This window comes from Onychomys torridus, chromosome 20 (assembly GCF_903995425.1).
Source record: "Onychomys torridus chromosome 20, mOncTor1.1, whole genome shotgun sequence".
NCBI classification, from domain to species: Eukaryota; Metazoa; Chordata; class Mammalia; order Rodentia; family Cricetidae; genus Onychomys; species Onychomys torridus.
This window is the reverse complement of record NC_050462.1, coordinates 40,110,234-40,125,981: the sequence shown is the minus strand read 5'-3', so window position 1 is coordinate 40,125,981 and position 15,748 is coordinate 40,110,234. Positions and strand designations below refer to the sequence as shown.

Sequence of the window (15,748 nt, the reverse complement as noted above, 5' to 3'; positions counted from 1 at the left end):
CTCAGGTGGGTAGAAAGCTCACACAACCTTCACAAACTTCAGTTCCCAGCACCGCATTGACCAGGCGTGGTCGTCTACTTCTGCAGTTCTAGTACGTGGGGGAGGAAATTATTGCAGGTCTCTGTTTGTTTTAGCTTCTGCAAGCTAAAATGACTTGGGGAATCCATAGAAATAAACCTGCCGTGAACCAGGCTTTATCTTTGGGGCCGCCAACCAGCTCCCAAATCATGACGCAGAGACTTATTATTAGTTTTGAGTGCTCGGCCTAGCTTAGGTTCATTTCTGGCTAGCTCTTTCCATTTAAATTAACCTGTTTCTCTTTATCTACCTTTTGTCTTGGGACTTCTTACTTTTCTTCTGCATGTCTTACCTTCACTGCTTCCCTGGCTGGAGGCTGCCTTCTATCCTCTCCTCTCCTCTCCTCCCCTCTCCTCTCCTCCTCTCCCCTCCCCTCCCCTCCCCTCCCCTCCCCCCCACCCCTTCTTCCTCTCCTCTCTCATTCTTCCTCTTCTTTCTTGAGCCTAGATATCTTCTCTTATTCTCTCTGCCCGCCAGCCTTGCCTAGCCCTCCCCTGCCTAGCAATTGGCCACTCAGCTCTTCATTAGACCAATCAGGTGCCTTAGGCAGGCAAGGTGGAACAGATGCATCACATCTTTACGTCGTTAAACACACATCCTCACATAGTTGAACAACAACAACAAAAAACCCTTTGTAACAATTTAGGGTTGGGGATTTAGCTCAGTGGTAGAGCGCTTGCCTAGCAAGCGCAAGGCCCTGGGTTCGATCCTCAGCTTCACAAAAAAACCCTCTGTAACGTAGTTGAACAAATGCAGCACAAACAAAGGTAACACACCTTTACACAGTTGGAGTAATATTCCACGGCTAAACACATGTAACACATCTTTGCCCAGTTCTAATATTCCACAACACAGTGGCTTTTCCTCTTCCTCGGCACTTACCACATTTTCCCCTGTAGCTGCTTTGTTTAGAAGTGTTCGTTATCAATCAGAAGTGTTTCCCTTCCTCCTTCCTCATCTTAATTTATGATGTAAGACTTTTTGGAATCCAGCCGTGGGTAGATTGAGGGGGGCGGTCTCCCATGACTTCATGTCAGAATTTGAGATGACCTTAGACCGAGGATTTTATTGTGTTGTAGAATTATCAGCATAACTAGGGCTAGAGAGATGGCTCAGTGGGTGAAGAAAAATTCAGTGAGTGAAGCCGTTCAGATCCCCAGAACTCACATAAAAGTCGGATGGGTGTGGTGGCCTGCCTGTCGCTCCTGCATGTTGGGGGCAGAATCAGGCAGTCCCTGAGCAGACAAGCTAGCTAGCCAGATGAGTTACTCTGCCTTAGTATCTGATGAGCAGATGATTGAAGAAGGCGTCCAGTGTCATCCTCAGCCCTTCACATGTAAACATGCACCTTCCACAGGATCCCATCACACATCCATATGCACAGCAAGGATTACTATCACAATTGAAGACCTTTTTCTTTTTCTTTTTCTTTTTTTTTGTAGCTTTAAAGAGATCGATGTGTTAGGATTGGGCTGCAGCTCAGTAGTGAAGTTGATGGCCAGCTCTTGGGAGTTTTCATATTGTCTAGTATATGGGTTAGGTCTCCAGCACCATAAATAAATAAATCTATTTTCTCAGCGCCATATAATTTAAGTGAGAAGTGTGCGGATTATGACCTTTAAGTTTTTTTCCCATTTACCACCTCATCTTTCGATGACCCGCCGGAGCCCTCTGCTCTACTGGGAATCTGCTTTTCCAGCCTCTGACTCCTTCCCTTCCCCCGCTGGCCCTCCCTCCCCAGGGACTGGGTGGACCCCCCCCCCCCCCCCCATGCTTCTGCCTCTCATGTGATCTGTTTACCTGGTCAATCCTGTCCTAATGTAACAAAGCTATGGCTCCTTGGACCTGCCTATCCTGTATCGGAGTCTGCAAAGGGATTTCTCGGGAGTCTGCCCTTACCTACAGAGCTAAGACCTGAAAAATAGAAGTTGCAAACCACAAGGGTAGAAAAAAAAAGTGGGCCCTTGGCAGGGCTAAAAGATAACTTCCTTTTTGAAAATGGGTTTTTGTGGGATCCCATGAGACACTGATGTTCTCACTAGCCTGCAGAGCCAGCTGTGGTTTTGGATTTTGTTTTTCTGGTGTTCTGGAGAGTAAGCTGGACTCTCAGGGATATCACACAGCATTCTAGTTGACTGGGAGAGGCTATGCACAGAAGTGATGTGTGCTTGGCTAGGTCATTTGACGTTTTAGAAAAGGCAACACAGGTACAGTGGTCAGAACCAAATGGTAATTTGAGGAGCTCATGTGACTGGGCTCTGAGAAAGTACCAATTTAGAAAGGCACCCGGTGTGCAAACAAAACCTAGTTCTGTTCTCTAAAGCTGGCGGCAGTCACTCTGATAGCCCAGGTGGCCATGAGTGCCTCGCAAGGCCTGCCTTCGTGTGGGTGTTTTTATGACAGGCCAGCTCTTGGGTTTTTCCTATCCAGGTTGTAAAACCCAGGACATCCAGGAGCCAGGATAGAGGGCCCTGCTGAATGCGGGGAGCTTGGGCGTTCTCATTTCTCCATGAGGCTGAGGGCTGTGTAATCACAGCTCCATATGGGGTGAGCTCAGGTCTGGCAGCCCTTCTAGAAACTTCACAGCACAGCTGACTTTGGGTTACTTAGATAATTATGCCGCCCGCTCCTTGCAGGGGGTGTGTAGGTGAGTCCTGAATTGGTTTCTGACGCATGTGTGTGCTTCGGTTAGCTGCTTTTGTCTATTTGGATGTGCTTTTTCTTTTGGGCATGTTGAGATCCTGGTGGGTCTGCAGCAGTCTTGTTTTCTTTTTTTTTTAGATTATGATTTACCTGATTGATAAGGTGCTTCCTGAGAGCTACTTTGTCAATAACCTCCGGGCACTGTCTGTGGATATGGCCGTCTTCAGAGACCTCTTGAGAATGAAGCTCCCTGAGCTGTCTCAGCACCTCGATACTCTGCAGAAAACAGCAAACAAAGAGAGCGGAGGTAACGATGATGCTCGTGGCTGTTACTTTTCTGAAAGTATTCGGCTAGTCCAGTTCCGCCCTGGGTATGAGTTGACGTTCTGGGTGGAGGCACAGGTTGCCGGGTATTTTTGTTTAAAGACAGCAGTGTGATCGAATACTTTTATTCCCACAGAATAGACACAGGACTGGAAATATGTAGGGCCACATGCTGAAACTTTGAGTAGGCATGGGCAGGTGGCTGGTGGAGAGCCTAACCCTTCCCGTTCCGGATCGGCAACAAATAGGGTCTGTTGACCAATAGAATGTGTTGAACTCTACAGGGCGCACATGTCTTCCTATTCAGTTCAACTAAACTGGCATCAGAAGGACTTCCTTAAAACTGAAGCTACAGGTGCAGCCCAGTTTGGCACAGACCATGACCTTGGCAGAAGCAGTAAGGTCATGGAAGAGGCACTTTGGGGGTCATTGGCAGGTCATCGGCTCCTCTTAGCTATAACTTGGTGCAACTTCTGCAACCGTGTCCTCTCTGAACACCAGGAAGAGTAGTCAGATGTCTGCCTTTGCCGGGCTTCTGTCTGTGATAGCAGTTGCTGTGGTAGGTGGACTGTACTTGCAGCCTGGCCTGGTCTGCACATGCAAAGCTGGGAACACAAGCCTAGAGTTGCAGTTCAGTGGGGTGCTTATCCAGCATGTGTGGAGGCCCTAGGCTTGATCCCAACCCCCCCCCCCCAAACATGAGGTGAAGTGAAATAAAATAGTGGGGGACACACTAAAGCATTTTGTTGTTTTTGAGACAGGGTCTCACTGTGTATTCCCATGCTGGCTTCAGACTTAATAGAAATCCCCCTGCCTCAGCCTCTTGGTGCTGAAATTACAGATTTGCACCAACCTGCCGAGCTATATTAACGGGTTTTGAAGATCTGATTATTCAAATGCTCTGGAGGTTTTTGAGACCGCCGGCTGTCTCTGAGGATCTTCTTGTGTGGCTTGACGGCACTATTGCTCTGTTTCCACGGTAGCGGCAGACACAGGCTAGTGAAGTACATGTTTTTCCTCAAGTTCTTTTGCTCCTGACCACAAGGAATAACCTCAGATTCTAGTCTCCGGGTAAATATTTGTTTCCAGGAGAGAAGCAAATGGTTTTGTTGTTGTTTTGTTTTTACTTATCCTTAGATAGTTGTACTATTGACTGCCATTGGAAGCACCCGTCTATCTAACATTTGTAGTCACTTGAACCGGGAAGGGGTGGTGAGCTTTTAGTGAATTCAGAAATTTCCCAGTGGGCTGGGCCTTAGATCTGTCTTTAAAATTGTGTATCACTTAAGTTCAAAATATTTTAAAGTTGTTTAACATCTGAGTATTTTGGAACTTTTCCAGCTTATTTTCTTTTCACTCAATTGTGATCCGGGAATTATATAACTTAAGAGAGAAGTAATTTATTATAAGTGATTTTAGTTATAATAGCTTCATTTGAATTAACATGGGACGATCCGATTTTGAAAGTCTGCTGGCATTTTTTGTTTAATTTTTTGTTTGGGTGGTGTGGCTGGGGTTTGAACCGGGTCTCTGAGGTACCAGGTGAGCACTACCCCCAGCCGCAGCGTTTGTTTTTGAGGAGATACAATCTGTTGTATTTACAATGTTTTTGGTGAGAAAAACTTTCTCCTTAATTTTAAGCAGCCTTCAATCTGTAGACCCAGATTTAGTTCAGGTAAAGATTTCTGAAGTATGGCGAAGAATTTATGACTCTCAAGTCTTGGAGGTTTTTTTTTTTTTTTTTTTTTTTTTTTTAAATGTTTCTTCTAGAAACACGGGAGGGGAAAGGGTCGCCAAGGGGTGTGAAGAAAGCAGCCGGGACACAGCACAGTTTGGGTGGGCACCATGCGCCCTACAGATCTCAGTCCTGGAGGACTTGTGTGTTGTCTCACTTCAGGTGGATACGAGCCCCCGCTCACCAATGTCTTCACGATGCAGTGGTTCCTCACCCTCTTTGCCACGTGCCTCCCTAACCACACGGTTTTGAAGATCTGGGACTCCGTCTTCTTTGAAGGTTCAGAGATCATCCTGAGGGTGTCGCTGGCTATCTGGGCGAAACTGGGAGAGTAAGTGTTGGCTGTGCTCTGGGGTTGGCTGTCTTTGGGCGCTTCAGCGTAGAGCACCTACGTGTGCGAAAGAGAAAGCTGTGAGCTGTTGTGAATTGTGTTAGCCTCCAGCAACCTCTGCTGCTCGGAGAAAGGGGATCTATTCAGGGATGGGCAGGTTCCTCCAGGTCCTCTCCTCAGTATCTGTCCTCATCCTCAGAGGCTTTCTGGACACGCCTGTGGAAGAGGAAAGGGGCCGTAGCTAGAGAAGACGCTGCAGTATCTGGAAAGAAATAGGCAGACTTGCTGCTGCACATCACAATTGGGATTATTTCTTTTTCTTTTTCTTTGATTTAGAGTTTTATCTATCAGAGGCTAGCCTCACCTCACCATGAACGGGAGAATGACCTTTAACCCCTGATCCCCCATCTCTACCTCCCAAATGCTGGGATTATAGGTGTGCATCACTACACCTGCCTCTTGGATTGTTTATGGATCTCTATTATTTACTTTGTTCTGCCTTGGGAGCTGTGATAAAATCAAGTGAGATTCTTTGCACAGAGTGTACCTGTGCTTGTCCGGTCAGCAGGAGAAGGTGTATTGGTGGATATATTAAGGCCACTCCACGTAGTTAAAAGGGAGGTTTATTTTGTGGGGTAACTCACAAGTGAAGGGATAGGTTACAGGGTCTGGGAAAGGTATGGCGTAGTCTGGCGGTGTTCTCTGGAGAACTCTGCTCGGTCTACCTCCAGCATCCAGGATCCAGGAGCCAAGAGAACCCCGGCATCTGGATCTTGGGTCTTCAGGGTCCTCTCATGGCCCCACCTCATAGGCGTGACACTTACCAAAGCCTCAGTGGGGGTAGTACTTCCAGGGCAAAGCTGGAACAGATACCCACTACAAAGGTGTGTTTATGCTTTTCCAGTTAAGTATATTTATGCTTGCACAGTCATAGGAGGTGTACCTGTGTCAGTAGGAGGTGTGTCTATGCTCACTAGTAGTACAATCTAAGGTGCATCCCTTCCATTCATGAGGAGTTACTTAGATGTTCAAATCGGGTCCTGCCAGCACAAGATACCAACCAGATTTCACTTACTTCCCTTGCTCGTAGAGAGAAAGTTGGCATGTTTCTGCTTATTTATAGTCAACCTTGAGAAGCGGAGATATTTCCAGTGAAGGACTTGAGTAGGCATCCATGACAACATGTCGGAAAACGAATAGACCACTGGCAGTGTTTTGTTTTAAGTATTTTTAAAATGACATTGATGTGTCTTTACGCGCATGGGTGCACGGCACCGTGGCACGTGTGTATGAGTTAGAAGACAATTACAAGAGGACTTGGTTCTTTTCTTGTACCATTTGGATTCTGAGGATGGTGGCTCACATGGGCAGGCTTGGCAGCGAGCACCGTCACCTACTGAGCCATCCTGCCCGCTCTGTTTTGTAAAGGTTTGAGCTAGCCTTTTTTATTCATAACTTGTTTCTGGAAAGAATTTTTACAAGGAGAGATCCAGGAACTATCAGTTCGGGGATTTACCTATCTTTTCACTTCCCCATTTGTATTTCTGTACTCATGTATTTCCAGCCTATTCCTCACTGTAAGCTTTCTGAGTGTGCCGGTCCAGTTGTGTAGAGCATTGAGTAGGACAGTGCTGGACTGCATGATGGATCGGTGCTGGTCACTCGCCGCTAGTCCTCAGTGATGAGGCGGCAACGAAGGGGGCGACTCTACTGCCCCCTTGACTCACTTTCTGTCGCATCAGAATTTCTTCCTGGGTGGTGGCGGGATTGTCGCCGGTGAAATCATAATTGTAGCTAGTATAAAGCTGGCCCTCCCCGAGTGCTCACAGCGGTGTGTTAGCTCATGAGCGCTTTTCCGTCACCCCACACGGTGTGTTATTTTACCGTCTTCACTTTAAGATTTATTTGCCTATGTGTAGGAATGTGTCATGTGTGTATGTATGCATGTCCGTAGGTGTATGTGTGCATGTGTGTGTATTTTTTTTTTTTTTTTTTTTTTTTTTTTTTTTTTTTTTTTTGAGACAGGGTTTCTCTGTAGCTTTGGAGGCTGTCCTGGATCTCACTCTGTAGACCAGGCTGGCCTTGAACTCACAGAGATCTGCCTGCCTCTGCCTCCTGAGTGCTGGGATTAAAGGCATGAGCCACCACCGCCCGGCTGTGTGTGTGTATTTTTGTGTGTGTAGGTGTGCGTGGATGCATATGTGTATGTGTGTGCAAGTGCACACGAGCAGATGCTCAGGGAGATCAGAAGAGGGTGCCGGATCCTCTTTGAGCTGGAATTACGGCAGTTGCAAGCTCCTTAATGTGGGTGCTGGGGCCTGAGCTCAGCAAGTCATGGCTGAGTCATGGCTGTAGCCCACCTGTGTTTTACGGACATGAGGTGCAGAGTTTAATGAATTGCCTGAAATCACCCATTTACTAAGTGGGAGATGCCGTTTTGAACCAAGGCACGCTGGCTCTAGGAATTGGTGCTTTTCATTATGCAAATCCCCAGGCTTAGAAATGGCTCCTGTGGATGAATTGTAAATGCGTCAGGGGTTTTGCTTGTGATAATTATACATCTTTTCCGCTTTCGACTTGTGAGGAGCACGGGAAGAGGCCACCAACATCCATCTAGGGCTGACAGTGTCTGTCATTACAGTAGGCAGCTGGAGTGTATTATCTCATTTGGTTCCCTCAATAACCCCGCAGAGCAGGGGAGATTATTCCTCCCTGCCTTTTCAAGTGAGAAAATCATCCTGAGAAGGTTAATTAACTCCTCATAGCCACACAGCTAATGAGAAGTGGAGCTGGGACTCCAGTGCCTGTGAAATTTGCTCACAGATGTAGCGCTGGAAAACATCCCCGGTGTGTAGGTAATGCCAGGTCTGTGGACACGTGTGCCTTATATTGTGGTCTGAGGGGACCCCCGGCTATTGACTTTGTTTATGCACCTCGGAATTCCTTCCTCTCAGCAGAACTATTTTGCATTCTCTACCAACCTCACAGTTTACAGCATCTCTTTGTCTTTCTCTTGTGACTTCCCATATTGGCACGCTCATGTCCTCACACTTGGCAAATGTCCTCCTCAGCCCTGGTAGCTGTGCCGCAACATACTAAGCTACCCCTAGGCCAACCTTGCCAAGGGCATGGCTCTTCCATCATCCCCTATTAATAACTCCTGGATCTCTGGGTGGTGGTGGTACGTGCTTTTAATCCCAGCACTCAGGAGGCAGAGGCAGGCAGATCTCTGTGAGTTCGAGGCCAGCCTGGTCTACAGAGGGAGATCCAGGACAGGCACCAAAACTACACAGAGAAACCCTGTCTCAAAAAACCAAAAAACTCCTGGGTCACTTGTGTCCTAAAGAGGCTTAGGAGGTAGATAGGGCCACTCTGATCTGCAGCCCTCTGCCTTCCCCACTCTCCAGCTCCCTCTGGCTCTGCAATGATTTCCCTCCCAGCGAGATCAATTTGGTCTTGGGGAACAGCGAAGAGGTTTCCCGGACAGCCTTGCTGTCTTCTGTATTGAGGCTTTGCAATACTTCTTCCTCCATGACAGCCACAGAGCATTTTTTTCAAAACTCATCCGAAGCATACCCCTCCCCCCCCCCCCCCCCTCTTTTTTTTTAGTTTTTAGCCCCAGGGTGAGCATAACCATTTTTCATCATGTCCACTTGCTCTGCTGTGCTTCATGATACTCCTTCCTCACTTTATTTCTCTTCCTTATTTGCACGGTGGGACCGAGGGGATTTGAGCCTGAGGTTTTTCTCATTACATTTGTTTTTAATGACTCTGAAAATTGCCCAACATTAGTGCCTGTCAAAACATGCCTTATGGTTAGCGGGCAAATGGAATTATCCTACCGTGTAAGAGCCTTTGTAACAGAGAAACCAGAGACATCTAGAGCCCCCAGTCTTGTGTTATCCTTCTCCTCCTCTCGAGAAGACAGATTAAAATCTCACCAGTCTCGTAGTTCCCGAGGTGACAGCCACCTCCCTCAGAAGAATTCCATGATGCCTGTGAAAACGATCTGTAGACCGATGTGAAGTCCCTGTGCTCTTTAACTCAACTGTGGTTTGGACTCAGCCCGTTCTCGACATCCCTGCAGAGTACGACTGACTAATTTTCTACAGGGGATAATTGCTTTTCAGTTCCCAATTTTGTGGTTCTGACTTCTGGTCACTGGCGTGTGTTCTGATGCATCGAATGTGTCACGTGGGACGAATAAAGCCACCCTGTGGGGGCTGTGAGGCTCAGGGAGCTGTACAGGGAAGACGGGAACTCATTCTGTAATGACTACCTCAAAATTGCTTTGGGTGTTTGTTGTTGTTGTTTCTTCTTCTTCTTCTTCTTCTTCTTCTTCTTCTTCTTCTTCTTCTTCTTCTTTTCCTTATTCTCCTCCTCCTCCTCCTCCTCCTCCTCCTCCTCTTCCTCTTCCTCCTCCTCCTTCTCCTTCTTTTTAAATTAGGTCGTGCTGTGTTTCCCAGGCTGGTCTTGAACTCTTGGGCTTCAGTGATCTTCCTGAGTCAGCCTTCCTAGTGGTTGGTATGACAGGCAGGCGTGACCACCTTCCCCATGGTGGTTTTACTCTTTCCTCCACAGCAGAGTACATTGTAAGAGTGGGGCAAGACTTCATACTTGCAGACCAACTCGAGAGAACAGAGGTAGCACGTGGTCTTGGATCTGCTATGCAGCAGGAACACCCTGACCGAGTCCTTTTTTTTTTTTTTTTAGGCAGATAGAGTGTTGTGAAACAGCAGATGAGTTCTACAGCACCATGGGGCGTCTCACCCAGGAGATGTTGGAGAACGACCTCCTACAGAGCCATGAACTCATGCAGGTGAGTGGGCAGTGTGGGCAGTGTAGGCAGTATGGGCAGTGTAGGCAGTGTGAACAGTGTGGGCAGTGTGGGCAGTGTGGGCAGTGTGGGCAGTGTGGGCAGTGTGGGCAGTGTGGGCAGTGTGGGTAGTGTGGGCAGTGTGGGCAGTGTGGGTAGTATAGGCAGTGTGGGCAGTGTGGGCAGTGTGGGCAGTGTGGGCAGTGTGGGCAGTGTGGGCAGTGTGGGCAGTATAGGTAGTGTGTACAGTCTGGGCAGTGTGGGCAATGTGGGTAGTCTGAGAAGTGTGGGCAGTATGGGCAGTGTTGGCAGTGAGGGCAGTGTGGGCAGTGTGGGCAGTGTGAATAGTGTGGGCAGTGTGGACAGTGTGGGGCAGTGTGGACATTGTGGGTAGTGTGAACAGTATAGGCAGTGTGGGCAGTGTGGGTAGTCTGAGAAGTGTGGGCAGTATGGGCAGTGTGGGCAGTGTGGGCAGTGTGAATAGTATAGGCAGTGTGGGCAGTGTGAACAGTGTGGGCAGTGTAGGCAGTGTGGGCAGTGTGGGTAGTCTGAGAAGTGTGGGCTGTGTGAACAGTATAGGCAGTGTGGGCAGTGTGAACAGTGTGGGCAGTGTGAACAGTGTGGGCAGTGTGGGCAGTGTGAACAGTGTGGGCAGTGTGGGCAGTGTGGGCAGTGTGGGCAGTGTGGGCAGTGTGGGCAGTGTGGGCAGTGTGGGCAGTGTGGGCAGTGTGGGCAGTGTGGGCAGTGTGGGCAGTGTGGGCAGTGTGGGCAGTGTGGGCAGTGTGGGCAGTGTGGGTAGTCTGAGGAGTGTGGGCAGTGTGGGCAGTGTGGGCAGTGTGGGCAGTGTGGGCAGTGTGGGCAGTGTGGGCAGTGTGGGCAGTGTGGGCAGTGTGGGCAGTGTGGGTAGTCTGAGGAGTGTGGGGAGTGTGGGCAGTGTGAACAGTATAGGCAGTGTGGGCAGTATGGGCAGTGTGGACATGGGAACCCCAAGATTAAGGGAATGACAGATGGTGTTGTTCTGATACCCAACCTATGGGAAATGTATCGGCCAGTCCTCTGACTTAGTTTTTCCATTGGTCGAGAATCTATTTGTAATTTGGTAAGAATCTTTGTCACAAGAGGAAGGAAGAAACAAATGGCTATTTGTTCCCTAGATGTGCTTAGGTAGGTATAAGGTAAAAAAAACAAATTGGGGAAAAAACCAAAATCATCAGGTGCTTCAGTGAGAATCTGATTCTGAGATGAAAGGAAGCTTTAACATTGTCTGATGTGCGCATGATGTGTGTGAGCTCAGGCGTGTGCATACTATGGCTTACTTGTGGAGGTCAGAGGCTAGCCCTCAAGCGTTGTTTCTGTCCATCCGCAGAGAGTTCCAAGCGTGTGAGACTTGAGCGGCAAGCCCCCTTACCTGCTGAGCCATCTTGCTGGCCTGACTCTTACGGAGGAGGATGTATTTATGAGGAGAAGGGAGTTACAATGGGTGAAATGGAGAGGTGTCTTGGTTTATGAACAGGTGGTGTCATGTATTAATTATTATAAGTTCCAGTGTGAGACAGGAGGGGGTTGGTTACTTTTCTGGCATGCTTTTCCATTAGGTTCTGGGATGTCCTCATTCGCCTCAGGGACTTGGGGTCTCTCTAATCTTTCTGTCTCTCCCTCTTGTCCCCAGTCGACTGTGGATGATATCCAGAGCTGTCCTTGGGACTTACTTCCATTTCCTCTCTCTTTTTTCTCTCGGGGTCACCTTCATGTTGGATTCCCTGCCTCTGGTCATTTTTTGGTGCTGGGATTCCGCCAACAGACCATATAATTAAGACTCGGGCACTGACTTAGGACGGAGACATGAGCATCATTCCTCTACTCACTTCCTGGTACCACAGCCCCTTCTCAGGAACTGTTGCTCCCAGCTGAACCCGTCTGGTTTGTTGGGAATACTGACGGGCTGAGATAACTTCCCTGGGCATCCGTATTTGAATCTCTGTGCGCTATTGAATCTTACCCTTCTTTCTCCCGCCTGACGCCGATGGTGCGGCTCTGATTCTAGCCTTTCTAGTATGTCCTTGTCTCTGCTCTCCTCCCTGAGAGGGAGGCATCTTTTACTGAGCATTGTTCTGCAGCCCAGTTCCGTGGCTGGCAATGTCCACGCATGAAATCCCTTAAGTCCTACAAAACTGCTAGAATCATGCGCTCAGAGCAGGATTTGGAGAGAGATGAGCCCTTCTTTCCTATGAAACACCAGGGGCTCCTCGCTGCCTACTGAACAGCACAGACACATCATCCTCTGCTCTGGACTCTCTCCCTTCCGGGCAGAGTGCCTCTTCATCCCTTTTGTAGCCTCTCCTCCCCATGCTGGGTCAGATTGTTTGGAGAGAGAGAGAGAGAGAGAGAGAGAGAGAGAGAGAGAGACAGAGAGAGAGAGACAGAGAGAGAGACAGAGAGACAGAGACAGAGAGACAGAGACAGAGAGACACACACACAGAGAAAGAGAGACAGAGACACAGAGAGAGACAGAGACACACACAGAGAAAGAGAGAGATAGAGAGACAGAGACAGAGATATACACAGACACACACACACAGACACACACACACACACAGAGAAAGAGAGAGAGAGACAGACAGGCAGAGACAGACAGAGACAGAGACACACACAGAGAAAGAGATAGAGAGACAGAGACACACACACACACACACACACACACTCAGAGAAAGAGAGAGAGAAAGACAGACAGAGACAGACAGACAGAGACAGAGACACATACACACATACACACAGAGACAGAGACACATACACACACACACAGACAGAGACAGAGACAGACAGAGACAGACAGACAGACAGACAGACACACATACACACACACACACACACACACACACACACACACACACACACACACACACACGAGTCCCTGCTTCTCTTGACCTCACTATCTTTCTTCAGGAAGCCTCTGCCCTTCCTGGGTTTTCTCATCATCTAGACCGGAAGCGCCCATTTCATGCTTTCGTTTATGTCTCTCACGGGAGCCCTGACCTCGTTCTACCGTGCCTAGGACTGCACCCGGTCTCCTCTGTCATGTCACCCGTTCCTTGAGGACAGGGCCCATGCTTAGCTTTTTGTTCTTGAGATGGGAGTTGCTTGGAAAGTTTCTTAATTCTTGAAGCAAGCGTTTATTGAGAATCCACGGCTTTGTTTTTTTTCTTCTGCCTTTTCTTGGTCAGTCAGCATTCGCTGAGTTAAACGAAACTCATGGCGGATGGCCCTCCTGTCGTCTCTCAGCTCCGACACAGTCAGCATTTTGCCGCCAGAGCGACCATCCGCTTCTTCCTTTGGTCAGTTGGTTGTTTTATTGTCCTATGAATTAGAACTTCTCCGATATTGACTATCCCTAAAAGTTAGGTCCTGGGCTTAGAGACTGGAGATCCATGTGGAAGGAGGAAGTTGGCGTCGTGCACTGAGAGGTGTGTATAGGAGTGAGGAGAAGGAGGGTTCGTTCCCAGGGCCCTAGGGAAGATGAAGCTAGAAGATGCTTCCATGAGGGAATTAATGTCTGCTTTTACCTGTAAAGATTAATAGGAGTTACCTAGCCCTGTGCCTGTGTGATGGGGTTGCACATGCATGTCATAGTGTGCTCTCTCTCTCTCTCTCTCTCAACTTGACACATATGGGAAGAGGGGACCTCAATTGAGAAAATGCCTCCATCAGATTGGCCTGTAGGCAGGTGTGTGGGGGCATTTTCTTGATAAAGGGATTGACGTGGGAGGACCCAGCCCCTGTGGGTAGTGCCACTCACAAGTGGGTGGTTCTGGGTTGTACGGAAGTGTAAACTGAGCAAATCAGTGAGCAGTGTTCCTCCACGGTCTCTGCTTCAGTTCTTGCCTCGAGGTTTCTGCTCGAGTGCCTGCCCTGACTTCCCTCCACCAAGGGCTGTGACCTTGTGTGGTGACGTCAGCCCTTTCTGGGTTGGTTTGGTTATGATGTTTGTCACAGCAATAGAGAAACAGACTAGGACGGTGTGTCCTGAAGCCCCCGTGTAGAGATGATAGGCCGTTGGTGGCTTTGCCGGTTGATTTTCCTGTGTCTGTCATACAGTCAGCATAGTTGACAAAGACGCCCAAAAGACACTTAAGACAACGTTTTATTTCTTTTAGATGGGTCCAGTACGTCATGGCAGGGCAGGCAGGGCAGAGTTCATGTGGTCAGGAAGACACAGCTGGAATTTCTCACATCTGGGAGGACCAGGGAGCAGAGAGGAGGGGATGCTGCCTTTCTCTTTTTATTCAGTGTAGAATACTAGGCAACACACGGTGGTGTTCATATTCAGGATGGACCTTCCTTCGTCCGCTAAACACTCTCTGGAGACATCCTCGCTGACCCGTCTGGAGGTGTGTCTCCTGGGTGGTCTTAAGTTTAGTCAAGTTGACGATGAAGCTTACCAAGTCCACCCATTGTCAATTTGAAAACCAGATCACTGTAAATCTTAACAGTGCCGAGGGGGCGGCAGGAATAAAGGATGGTGCTGAGATGATGATTTGTGGCTGGGGAGGGGCACCATAAGGGTTTGATCGTCGGGAACTGGGTGATGGGAGTGGCCAGGGAGCCTGGCTGGGTCTTTCCATCAGTGTTTGTACTTGCTGAAGTTGTAGGGTCTCTTTGGACTCTTTGCTAAGGACAAAAACCAGGAGCCGTAGATCTGAAAGATTTTTAAGTGCAGCAGGAACATGCCTGAGTTGTGTTTCCTGTCAACTATACAGAAAGATCTGTGAAGCATAGATAAGAAAAGGTTGATCTGACCTGGGGAAGGGCTGTGAGGGAGATGGTGAAGGGTGAGGAGAAGGATGGGGCAGAGACAGTCCATGCAAAGTGACCTTGACTTAGATGTCGCCATGGGCAAGGTCTAGGGATGAGGGAGAAGAATTGAGGGGGGGGGGGTCATGGGCAACCCACGAGTTTCCAACTTACAAGAAAGTAGCATTTATGAGGGAGGAAAGTGTGCTTTGGCTGCCCCGTACCTTATCTCTGGTTCTCTACACTGCTTCCCATCTGGATCGCTCACTCTAAGCTACGGCTCTGTCCTTGCCCACACCTCTGTAGGCTGTGTTCCTACTGATGTCCTGTTCAGGACAATTCTGTAGCCTACCTATGTCTTCCATCTCTATTACCTCAGCCCTCCCTGATGAAGCCTCCTCTGGTACATCGTTGGTATGGAAGATGTTCAACAATTGATTGAACATGAATGGCAGATTATTTGGTATTGTTTGCTATATTGTGAAGTGTGTGAACCTTCTAGGGAAGGCGGCCATCCTTTAATGAGAGGGGCTTGGTGTTACACTCTCTACGGTGCCCAGTAGAGTGCTAAACCTGTAGTTAGTTGCTCAGTGGAGACAAGGAATTGTAAAATGTTGAATCAGGAGGCAATTGCTTTCAAAGTGACCCTGACCGGTGAATAAGAAACATCTCAGGTATGTATTCAACACAAATGTTGGTCAGTAGGCCCTTCTAATGCAGGTGGGGATTAGCTACTTAGAAAAACACTGGCTTTGAAAGGACCTTGCAGGTCACAGCTTCTCTAACTCTGCTGCTTCCTGGAGAGGCAACCAGGGGTTGGAATGTGAGCCGCTTGCCAGTTTCTTGGTTGTTTAGTAGTTGACACAAGACCGAGGACCCACATCCCTGACTCCTGGCCCAATGAATGCTTTTCCTGACAGCTGCAACACCATATTCTAAAGATGTCTTTCTGAAAACAAAAGCCTTATAAGAACAAGCCACACGCCAGTTCCCCAAGAGTTTAAATGTTGCCTGAAGGAAGGAGAGCTGGGCT

The 15,748-nt window shown here is 48.5% G+C and overlaps 1 protein-coding gene across 4 annotated transcripts in view; it reads left to right on the top strand.

Moving 5' to 3' along the window:
* Tbc1d30 (TBC1 domain family member 30) overlaps nt 1-15,748 on the top strand; it is a 45,013-nt gene that overhangs the window by 11,077 nt on the left and 18,188 nt on the right. For all 4 annotated transcript variants that reach the window (XM_036170050.1, XM_036170049.1, XM_036170048.1 and 1 more), the window contains exons 6-8: nt 2,860-3,028; nt 4,943-5,111; nt 9,825-9,930. In XM_036170050.1, the coding sequence (XP_036025943.1) occupies nt 2,860-3,028; nt 4,943-5,111; nt 9,825-9,930 (444 nt within the window). The remainder of the gene's footprint in view (nt 1-2,859; nt 3,029-4,942; nt 5,112-9,824; nt 9,931-15,748) is intronic.